At 32.9% G+C, this 12939-nt stretch overlaps 1 protein-coding gene across 3 annotated transcripts in view; it reads right to left on the bottom strand.

Moving 5' to 3' along the window:
* LOC149788581 (uncharacterized) overlaps window positions 1–12939 on the bottom strand; it is a 50422-nt gene that overhangs the window by 32178 nt on the left and 5305 nt on the right. For all 3 annotated transcript variants that reach the window (XM_089974632.1, XM_089974634.1, XM_089974633.1), the window contains exons 2-4: window positions 9408–9509; window positions 7768–7861; window positions 6762–6829 (exon numbers count right to left, since the gene is read on the bottom strand). In XM_089974632.1, coding sequence (XP_089830758.1) covers window positions 6762–6829; window positions 7768–7861; window positions 9408–9509 — 264 coding nt within the window. The remainder of the gene's footprint in view (window positions 1–6761; window positions 6830–7767; window positions 7862–9407; window positions 9510–12939) is intronic.

The following is a 12939-nucleotide window of genomic DNA, read 5'->3' as shown; positions in this document are numbered from 1 at the left end:
CAAAACCATGCCTCTGTAACAATAAGTGACCTCTAGGTGATGTGTAGCTGAGATATATACACAACAGTATCAGCATTCAGTGTGACACTGTGGCTAGGAGATCTAGATCCTGTACACAGGTTGGCATGTGTCTCTTGGACTTTGGGGGGGGGAAGCCTACAACTTTTACTGAAATTCATCACATTTACTTAATTTAGTTTTTAAATCAACTAATTTATCAGATATAGATGATTTTACGTTCTGGCTATCAATCAGTGAAAAATCTTAAGTTGCTTGACTTATCACACTGACAAAAAAAAAGACTCTTCCTGGACATGCACATTAGAAATTCTTACCACCCCAACAAACATTTCACTTTTCTCAGATGTCAGGCAATGGGATTTGCTTTCTCTTGTATACTGACCTACTCAATGCTGGATGATTTTTGTAGGCTATGGGATTTGCTTATTCCTGTATACTGACCTACTCAATGCTGAATGATTTTTGTAGGCTATGGGATTTGCTGATTCCTGCATACTAACCTACTAATGCTGGATGATTTTTGTAGGCTATGGGATTTGCTGATTCCTGCATACTGACCTGCTAATGCTGGATGGTTTTTGTAGGCTGTAGGTTTTGCTTATTTCTGCATACTGACGTACTCAATGCTGGATAATTTTATACGCTGTGGGATTTGCTTATTCCTGTATACTGACCTACTCAATGCTGGGTAATTTTATACGCTATGGGATTTGCTTATTCCTGCATACTGACCTACTCAGTACAATATGGTTTTGTAGCCAAGATTTATCTGCACACAAAGCTGCATCACTCTAAGGCAAACAATGACGGAGAAGCTGACGTAAACACAGAACTGGATCACAGTGTTATCAAATGATACATGGACATAGATAACTTTATTTGACACTTTAACATTTGTGACAGTGAAAAAATCAAGACTGACAGCTCAATAAAAGTACCGTATATAGTCTTCCATAATTTTATAATGTGACACAAATCTATCATGAGGCTTTGTATTTATCACATACCCTTTTATATGCACTTTCCACATTTTAAAATTTAAAGTACACTAGTATACAAGGAACTCATAACACAATTAGATTTATAAATGTTGAGTTTAAATCATCTCCAAATAACCACGTGAAGCCAGAAATGAATACATCAGCTAGAGTTTCAACCTGTCAATGAAATGTACATGTTGTGATATGATTCCTCAGATAAAACCAAAAGAGAAATTTCAAAATAATACATAAAAGAGCTTTGAAGGGGCCCCGAGTGGCTGAATGGTCTAAAGCGCTCTTCGTTAAGGATCACTGCCATCTCACCTCTGTCTGTGTGGGTTCGAGTCTCGGATTCGGCTAATGTGGATATGTGAGAAAGCTTGCCAGTAGCTTCTCGTGGGTCGGTGGTTCTTTCTGGGGTTTTCCTGGGTTCTTTCTCCACCAATAATACTGGCCACCATGTATAGCCTATCGTGTGCTGAAAAATGGTGTTAAACCCTACAACAACAACAACAACAACAAAGCTTTGAAACATGCAAGCATATTTTTATCTACTTACATTTTAATTAATTTGATTACATAAAATGTATTTCAACATTACATAATTTTAATAAATAGTACTATGTGGTAATTACTAGTGTTTGATACTCAAGTGTAGTGTGTGTGTGTTTGTGACTAATGTCAATGATGCAATACTTACCAAAACCAAATGACACAAATTTTGTTTTCACATTAGGGTGAACAAGCTTCCCAAAAGCTGGATCACCCCTGCAGGATAACCCTACACATATTGTGCAAGAGTGATTGCACTCTTCATTATTTTGAGTTAGCAGACTAACGTAGTGGGGGCATCAGTGCAGGGCAGGATGTGGGAATCTGGCAAAAGTAATAAACCCATGAAGCAGCTTGGACCTCATGGGCTTTACTTTTTTATACAAAAGACAGGTTCTTGTTACTAAGGGACTGGTATGCTCTCTTTACAGTTTATGTAATCACCTAGAAATGGGGAGGAAAAGATTCTTCCTACTCTTCCCTCTCTCTTTAGAGGCTGCCAAGTAAAATCATACAACCCTAACTGGACATAAAAGTCTATATATGTCATCACAGCGCAGATATGGCTAAGACAGGGTATCTCAACTGGAAGTGGAGCAACTGAAGGAAATGAATTTTTGTTTTAAAAAATCTGGTTGGCAAAGGAGTGAAACTGACTCATGGTTCCTACTGAACCTGATACAGCCCTGCTCTATGGATAGGACATGAAGCTTGCTTCTTTGTCTCGCAGATGCCAAGGTGAGCAAGAAAACCATCTTGAGGATAAGGTTCTCAAAAGAAGCTTTATCCAAGGTTAAAAGGGGGGGGGGGGTATTTAGAAACCACAAAACACAAGAGAGATTCCATTTAGTCATTAGATTGCAAGACACTGGTCTTTGTAATTTGAAATACTTACCGTATTTCATGTATTTTTTGTACCCTTTAATTGTTCGTACACAATCCAGTTGTTAACTTATAAATATTTAAATGTATCATAGTTTTTGATACATTTCACTTTGCATTTTTAGAAAAGTCCATTAAATTATCGGACATAAAAGTTCTACTAAGAAGATTTACGTTTGCAAAAAAGATCGAAAATACCGTATTGCCATTTTGTTTTCACAAAAATTAATAATCATTGGTGAGAAAATACAAAGATTGATGCATAAGCTCTCTTATTGCCATTACAATATCTACTGGTGTTCATGAACAAATGGTCAGAGGGCTTCACAGAACATACCTTTAAGTATTATTGTTAATTAGTTCTCCTTATTAAGTCCATCACCATAACAAAACACCACGTGCAGTTTAAAATGAGTTCGGAAGCCCTTTGATGTTTTCTTATCCAACAAAAATTATATCTCAGTACATTGGTCAACTGGTCTAATTGTTTCATTATAGTCATGCTTGTACTCTATTTATTTGGATATAATTAACATTTGATTGTAAATCTATTCAATGATATACCCTTCTATTGTTATCTTTATTGGTGAGTTCAAATAACAAGTAATGTGTATGATTGCTTGTCCTTATAACATCTGCTGTATGGACAATGGCTTCATTAGCATATTGACAGATTTTCATTTCCCTACTGGCAGCCTAATTTCCCTACTGGCAGTCTTGCTGATTTGACCTCTTCTGTCGATTTTTGCCCTCAATCTGGTTTCAGCTGGAATAATCAAAGCACTAAGCATGTAAATGACACTGCATAGCCATGTGGTTGTTGTGACAATGTACATCGTAATAATTACAAGAATGAATTGTTGATTTAGCGGTGTTTATTGATAATGGAATATAGTAGTGTCATAACACATGAGGATTATCACAATCGTCAGGTAACTGAAAATAGTCTTTATTTCTCTTTGCAAAAGCTACAAATAAAAACTGCCCTGAATAAATACGGTCTTGTACACTGACCAAATTTTGTTTTCTCTCTCTCTCTCTCTCACACACACACACATAAACACACACTCATGTGCATTAACTAAAACATGATTTCAGGTACTTTTTTTTGTTGCAATTTGATAATGAGATTATTGTTGCTGTAAGAATGCAAGTTGCACTTAATTTCATGACAATGTGGACTCATATCATTGCATACAATTTAACAATGAATAATACCCATAACTAATACATGTTCAAACCATCATAATCATTTTGCCAACATTACACAACATAAGAGATACATATACTATAAATGCAGACAAGCTTGCACACTGAGACATAATCCTCTCTCTCTCATTCACTAATAACAACAAAAATATTTCTGAGTACTGTTATTTTTATTGTAATTTGATTCTTGAGTTGAGAGCAGAATGAAACAGAATATATACGTATACTTTGTATGTTTGTACCGTTAGGTTGTCGAGTAGCATGTGTTGCATAGAACTTGTTCAGGTACAATCCCTTTATTTTTTGTACATGGTCAGTACCATAAAATGATAACTATTTATTTTACATATAATCTTTCGTGCAATGAAATTAATAATTATTTGTTCGTGTATGAAAAATTACATGAAATACGGTAATTAGGACTGCTAAATGAGAATCCATCCTAATGGCAAGGCCTTTTGAAAATTTGACAGTGTTGGAAAGGACTACTTGATTGCCCTTAATAGGACTCAACAGGTGATTCAGATCTGCAGGAAACTCCATCCCCAAATTTGATAAACTTAGATCTGAGCCCTACTCTTGTCAGGGGATATGGTCATATCAATGACAATAGGCCCCTGGGACTAATAGGGTGCTGCTTCAGACAGTATGGGGGTGTTGGAGATGATGATGGGACTCGGAAAGAGAACTCAGAATCAGAAAGCTCCGCTTTAGTTGAAGATGCCTTCTTCCTCACTGGGTAGGTTCATCTACTCTCTGCGAGATCCCATATCTTGCTAGACCATAGGCTACAGAAGGGGCAGCCATCTGTCCTAGCACAGCATATGCAGGATAAACTAGTGAACTTTGTTTAAGGGGGGTTTCCTATGCCACACTTAACCACACTTTGCTTAGAGTATATTCCTGAAATAAAGATGCTGAAAGGAAGATTTGTTACACACAAAACTGCTAAATTAATATACACCAGGTAAAGCATGGACTAAGTCTATGCTAACATAATTTATTCAGTGAAAAGCTACCTTACATAGGTGTTTCACTAAGATTAAATGTTAAAAAGGAAGCAACATTACACTTTCAGGAAGAAACAAGCAATAAAATAAGTCAACAGACTTAAAAACATGTAGGGACTGAGCACAGTATAAGTAGGTTATAGATGCTATAAGGGAATTTTATTTTAAGGAAGAATATCTGAAACTAAAATGGAAAAAGAACCCGAGTCTGATAACTAAGCATGAGAGATAAAATAAAGAAGTGGTTTGTGACCTGCTTACCTAGCATAAATACATCACAATTCAGGATAGAGGTAAGGTGAATAAAATAACTGGTAGGTGAGTCCACAGACTGCAGAATGCAACAATAAAGAAATTTTAATAAAATACCTACACTTTGCTGCTTTAAAATTGTTGTTAGAAAAACCCCACCAAGTCTGAAATACTAACACCCTGAGAAGGTATAACGTGGACAAATTAAAATATCAAAAATTATGACATGGGTACAGAATAAATGTCTAAAATAACTCTTAAGAAAGCTATATATAAAAAAGGTGATAGAAGTTTATTAGGGTATAATCCAGACATGACTTTGGTCTTCCATAATTTTTTTAAAAGGGGGATTCAGGGGTCATGCCCCAAGTGGGTCTCAAAGGGCAGTGTCCCCGAGCCAGGGGTACAAATATGTATTTTATGCTCATAAAAACTGCTCCTGGTGCAACTTTTGATCATAAAATAAACCAAAATAATCATTTGAAAAACTAATAAACTTACCAAAAATGTTCAACTTTACTTTAATAATTTCACAATGTCTATAATCACATGAATTTGTTCTCCAATACTATTGATGCTTAAGTTATTTCATGTGCATGTCAGTGTTCACATCGTAACTGTCACAATAATTTGTCAATTTCTGCAGCAAATATGTTCTACTTCTCTCTTTTCATAACAAATCTGTAAAATAAACACTCAAGTACATCAACTGTATACAAATAATCACATACATTCACTTGTCTTTTTCTCCAATGGACACAACCTGTTGATATGCCAGTCGAACTCTTTTTGTGGCTTTGGGAAAGATTTCTTTAACATTTATTTTTGTCATCTTTCTTCTTATAGTAATTAACTGCACTTTATCCAGATGCCTTCTGAGCTTTGATTTTTCTGTATGCAGCTTCTTTTGTAGGTGCTGTTCCAAACTATTCCAACTGCAATTACTGTAATTCAGATCTTTCTTGCAGAGGTCACAAATGCCAGTTACTCTAGTGTTCAGTTTTCTTATAAACTGACCAACTATATTTCTGTCAAATTTTTGCTCCAGCCTTTCCCATTGCCATACATTTTTTAAACATTTATTTAAACTTTTCATGTCATGCTCTCTCTCAACAACTCGGGATGCCAAGCTTTGCAAGCATGCTTCTTTGTTACATTGCCATCAGTTGCCATTACACGAAGATTCACTGGATGAATTTAAACCTTTGACAAATCAGAATACTCTTTACGAGAGTTGTGTGCTAACAAATATATGGAACAAATAATTTACAAGGGTCATTGCAGAATGGGACTGGACAGATATAAAACAACAGACTATATCAAGAAAAATCTGACTGAAGTCAGGAGAAAAGCAGAATTCCGCTTTAAAAATGGAGAAAAATTATGTCTGATAATCCTAACATTTAAGAAGAACATAGCACTCGAGACAATTAATAATTTGCTCATTTGCCCATGAAGCAGATGTAAACCTTTATGTGAGTGACATTGAACATTACAACATAGTGACCTAAAAAATAATATAGAGCACCAGCAGACATGCTCAAAATATGTGGGGTTCTTCTGCAGGGGTGATCCAGTATTCTGGAAGCTACTGGTTCACCCAGATTGGAGGATGAAATTTTTGTCATTCAGTTGGGGTATTTTCCACCTGGAAAAGTACTAGCCATACAATAGCAACAGGTATTAATGATATTAAAATAAGAATGCCACATCAAAGATGTAAAACTACAAAGTTACGTCACAAAATCTGGACGTGTTTAGGATGGTACAAAATCTGGACGTGTTTAGGATGGTACCAAATCTTAGTTGTCAGTCATGACCTAACTCATAATATAATGTAGCATTTTTTAGGTACCTTGAGTTGGACTTTGACAAAAGCACTGACTCCAACATAGAATTTTCCATTGTACTGATCCACAAAGTCTGAAAATAAAAGTATTATTTTTAGATTACTCTAGCAACAATTACAGTAATCTGACTCTAAACAATAAATGAAATCAACTGATAACTACTTGAAATTACTAGTGTCATGAATCTATTTCTGTGACAAACTTTTGATCATATATACAATAACAGTGGAAAGATGAAAAAGTTGTTGACTCCTGTTCTTGTAACACATTTTCTGTCTGTCTTTCATTCTTGAATATATAGATTTCTTTTTAAAGTATTCAACACTGTTAATGTATTTTAAACTTTAAATGGATTGTTGGGGATGGAGCCAAAAATAATTAGGGTTCATCCATCTACACGTTGGAGCCGTAGAGTACTCCCCTTTTCTGTCAGTCTGTATGTCTACTCAACCTTTTGTACATACTATAACTCTGAAACCCTTTCATATAATATGAAGCCACTTGGTACCCCGGTAGATGTATTGCTTACTAATGGTAGATTTGTTATTTAAAAGTTTTTGGGTCTAATTTAGATAGTTATTGCCATTTTTCAACAAATTTTAAATATCCACTGCAGCAACCAGGAACCATTCATTCTTAAGTAATTTCGTGTTTACACTGTATCATAAACCTAGTTCTGCCTTTATGAGTCTTTTATCATATAGAAGAGTTATGGCCCCTAACTGCCTTCCTCCTAAAGTATGATGTATGTACAGACTGACTGATGGACAGCTGACAGGTATCTTATTATTCATGACACCTGCTTGTAAGTGTGGGGACACTTACACCAACGTTTAACTATTAAAAAATGTGCATAAAATACAGGCAATACAGGCACTGGCAGGAATTACTTGACATTCATTCATTTGTAATCATGCCAGATATTATCATTATTTGGTAAACTATGACACAGTTAGATACGGCACAGTACATAGTCAAGTATTACATTCTGAAATTCTTGTTAAGACTTACCTATAGTTTGATGAGTAACTGTGTGAGACCACCCATTAAATCCAAAAGTTTCATTGGCCAAGTTGATTAATCTCCAACCTTCAATATAAGCTAGCTGAAAAAAGAAATAAATTTTAGAACATGTCAAGAGTTTAAAAAAATCCCAACTTTATGTGCTTAACATTGAATGCACCAAACTAAGACAATGTTATGCCCACAGCCTGTTCAAATCTTATAATGGCTTCTCTTCTTCATACAAATTCTTACCAAAGTAAGATTTTTATATGAGATGAGATATTGTTCAAAAGCCACTTGTGGTTGGACTTTGTGTGAGTTACTGTTCTTTTGGGTATAACACCATTTCTCAGTGCAGGTACATGGTGGCTAGGGAAGGAATGCCTAGTAAAACCTTGTTAAGAACTACGAACACATGGGATCTACTGGCAAGGTTTCTTGCAATGGCCAAGCATGAGACTAGAACACACGTGGAAAGGTGTGTCAGAAAGGTATTCCATGAGCATGGTTTATACCAGATTGCTAATAGTGGTGGGTAAAGAAAAATATGTACTAAATACACATATGGAGATAATGACTGTATTTGCAGTTACATTAACAACAGAAGTAAAAGTTACATACAACAAAAGTAACAGTTATATTAAAAACAAAAGTAACAGTTATATTAACAACAAAAGTAACAGTTATATTAACAACAAAAGTAACAGTTATATTAACAACAAAAGTAACAGTTATATTAACAACAAAAGTAACAGTTATATTAACAACAAAAGTAACAGTTATAATAACAACAGAAGTAACAGTTATATTAACAACAAAAGTAACAGTTATAATAACAACAAAAGTAACAGTTATATTAACAACAAAAGTAACAGTTATATTAACAACAAAAGTAACAGTTATATTAACAACAAAAGTAACAGTTATAATAACAACAGAAGTAACAGTTATATTAACAACAAAAGTAACAGTTATAATAACAACAAAAGTAACAGTTATATTAACAACAAAAGTAACAGTTATATTAACAACAAAAGTAACAGTTATATTAACAACAAAAGTAACAGTTATATTAACAACAAAAGTAACAGTTATAATAACAACAAAAGTAACAGTTATATTAACAACAAAAGTAACAGTTATATTAACAACAAAAGTAACAGTTATATTAACAACAAAAGTAACAGTTATAATAACAACAAAAGTAACAGTTATATTAACAACAAAAGTAACAGAATGACACAAGAAGTTATTCAAAACATAAAATATGAACTGAATAAAATTTTTAAAAAAAATAATGCAGATGAAATTAACTATTCTGAGAATAATGAACAACTGACAACAGCTAAGACATGCCAGGTGATGTAAGACATGCCAGGTGATGTAAGACGTGAAAGGTGATGTAAGACAGGACAGGTGATGTAAGACATGACAGGTGATGTAGCAGGCACATTTAGGTAACAGCAGAAAGTCAGAAGAAGAAACAATCTTCACAAAAATTGTTCAGATGATACACAAGAAAATTATTCAGAATTAGAAAAATACTTTTACTTTTTATTTGATAGTAAATGATCAAACATCATGATGAAAAATCTCCAACTAGCAACATGGATTTCGTTATGAAGGTGAAGGTTAATAACAATGACCTTTTGTCCTCCAGCTCCAGCCCGCTGGCTGATGAATTCTGGTCCAAGTCGCTGACGCAAGGCAGCTTGAACTGCCTCATGCTCCTCTGCAGTGAACTCATTCTGAAAAAGTATCACAAAAACAAAGCTACTTAAATATTTATTTAAACATTGTAATATTGAAGAAACCACAAAATGTTTCACCACTTAAAATTAAACTCCTCATATTATTCCCACAGAGATGCACATTTGTTACTTCATTTACAATGTCCCAGCAATTGGGAGATTAACTTCTTTCCAAAAATGCAGGCATAGTATTCTCAGACCATCCTATTTTTAAAACACAAGGCATCAAGGATATAAAATGTGTACAAAGAATAATCAATCATATTTTTCATTGATTTACAAGTTCTAACCTGATTGTTGCAAGGGGGTCCAAAAACCCAATCAACCTGATGCATTATGAATCAAATGGGAGTTTCTTAGCAACACGGTCACCATATTTGCATGGTCATTCTATGTTTTTAAGCAAAAGATATGATGTAGCTTACCATAATTGATAATCTCAATAATTCTCTTTGAACACATGTATACAAGAGTTGTTCCTATTTATGTGCTCATTCCAAATTGTTTTAGAAATATAATAAGAAGGAATTAAAATGCTGGACACAGAAGACAACACAGTTTTACTGAAATGGACTGTTTTAGAAACCAGAAATGGATAAGAAGCAGTCTGTCTGCTTACTGACAAATGGAGCTTCTGTATACTTTGAAACACCAATACATCCACATTCTGTGTATTTTTTTATATCCTTGATGATTTCAGCTTTTAAAATTAGTTTTGGGAATACAAACAAACAGGAGGCTGTGTGAATGCTGTAGAGTTTGATATTACAGACACTGTATAAATAGCTTGATATTACTGACATTGCTGTATATTAAATAGTTTGATATTGTTTACACTGCTGCAGAGTTTGATATTACAGACACTGTATAAATAGTTTGACATCACTGACATTTTTGTATAAATAATTTGATATTATTAGCATTGCTGTATAAATAGTTTGATATCATTGACACTGTTGTATAGTTTGATATTAGTGACACTGTTGTATAGTTTGATATTACTGACACTGTTGTATAGTTTGATATTATTGACACTGTTGTATAGTTTGATATTATTGACACTGCTGTAGTTTGATATTATTGACATTGCTGTATAAATAGTTCAATGTTGTTTACAATGCTGTATAGATGGATATTAGACACTGCTATATAAATAGTTTGATAGTATTGACACTATTGTATAGTTTGATATTAATGACACTGTTGTATAGTTTGATATTATTGACACTATTGTATAGTTTGATATTATTGACACTGCTGTATAATTTGATATTACTGACATTGCTGTATAAATAGTTTGATAGTATTGACACTGTCGTATAGTTTGATATTATTGACACTGTTGTATAGTTTGATATTATTGACACTATTGTATAGTTTGATATTACTGACACTGCTGTATAGTTTGATATTATTGACACTGTTGTATAGTTTGATATTACTGACACTGTTGTATAGTTTGATATTAATGACAATGTTGTATAGTCTGATTTTATTGACACTGTTGTACAGTTTGATATTATTGACACTGTTGTATAGTTTGATATTACTGACACTGCTGTAGTTTGATATTATTGACATTGCTGTATAAATAGTTCAATGTTGTTTACAATGCTGTATAGATGGATATTAGACACTGCTATATAAATAGTTTGATAGTATTGACACTATTGTATAGTTTGATATTAATGACACTGTTGTATAGTTTGATATTATTGACACTATTGTATTGTATAGTTTGATATTATTGACACTGCTGTATAATTTGATATTACTGACATTGCTGTAAAAATAGTTTGATAGTATTGACACTGTCGTATAGTTTGATATTATTGACACTGTTGTATAGTTTGATATTATTGACACTATTGTATAGTTTGATATTACTGACACTGCTGTATAGTTTGATATTATTGACACTGTTGTATAGTTTGATATTACTGACACTGTTGTATAGTTTGATATTAATGACAATGTTGTATAGTCTGATTTTATTGACACTGTTGTATAGTTTGATATTATTGACACTGTTGTATAGTTTGATATTACTGACACTGTTGTATAGTTTGATATTATTGACACTGTTGTATAGTTTGATATTATTGACACTGTTGTATAGTTTGATATTATTGACATTGCTGTATAAATAGTTCAATGTTGTTTACATTGCTGTATAGCTGGATATTAGACACTGCTATATAAATAGCTTGATATTGTGTACACTGTTGTATAGTTTGATATTATTGACACTGTTGTATAGTTTGATATTATTGACACTATTGTATAGTTTGATATTATTGACACTATTGTATAGTTTGATATTATTGACACTGCTGTATAATTTGATATTACTGACATTGCTGTATAAATAGTTTGATAGTATTGACACTGTTGTATAGTTTGATATTATTGACACTGTTGTATAGTTTGATATTACTGACACTATTGTATAGTTTGATATTACTGACACTGCTGTATAGTTTGATATTATTGACACTGTTGTATAGTTTGATATTACTGACACTGTTGTATAGTTTGATATTAATGACAATGTTGTATAGTCTGATGTTATTGACACTGTTGTATAGTTTGATATTAATGACACTGTTGTATAGTTTGATATTATTGACACTGTTGTATAGTTTGATATTATTGACACTGTTGTATAGTTTGATATTATTGACACTGTTGTATAGTTTGATATTACTGACATTGCTGTATAAATAGTTCAATGTTGTTTACATTGCTGTATAGCTGGATATTAGACACTGCTATATAAATAGCTTGATATTGTGTACACTGTTGTATAGTTTGATATTATTGACACTGTTGTATAGTTTGATATTATTGACACTATTGTATAGTTTGATATTATTGACACTATTGTATAGTTTGATATTATTGACACTGCTGTATAATTTGATATTACTGACATTGCTGTATAAATAGTTTGATAGTATTGACACTGTTGTATAGTTTGATATTATTGACACTGTTGTATAGTTTGATATTACTGACACTATTGTATAGTTTGATATTACTGACACTGCTGTATAGTTTGATATTACTGACACTGTTGTATAGTTTGATATTAATGACAATGTTGTATAGTCTGATGTTATTGACACTGTTGTATAGTTTGATATTAATGACACTGTTGTATAGTTTGATATTATTGACACTGTTGTATAGTTTGATATTATTGACACTGTTGTATAGTTTGATATTATTGACACTGTTGTATAGTTTGATATTATTGACACTGTTGTATAGTTTGATATTATTGACATTGCTGTATAAATAGTTCAATGTTGTTTACATTGCTGTATAGCTGGATATTAGACACTGCTATATAAATAGCTTGATATTGTGTACACTGTTGTATAGTTTGATATTATTGACACTGTTGTATAGTTTGATATTATTG

The sequence above is a fragment of the Sinohyriopsis cumingii genome, chromosome 11 (assembly GCF_028554795.1).
Source record: "Sinohyriopsis cumingii isolate HCF-2022 chromosome 11, ASM2855479v2, whole genome shotgun sequence".
Lineage (NCBI taxonomy): Eukaryota > Metazoa > Mollusca > Bivalvia > Unionida > Unionidae > Sinohyriopsis > Sinohyriopsis cumingii.
The sequence above is the reverse complement of the archived record's forward strand: the minus strand, read 5'-3'. Positions and strand labels throughout refer to the sequence as shown.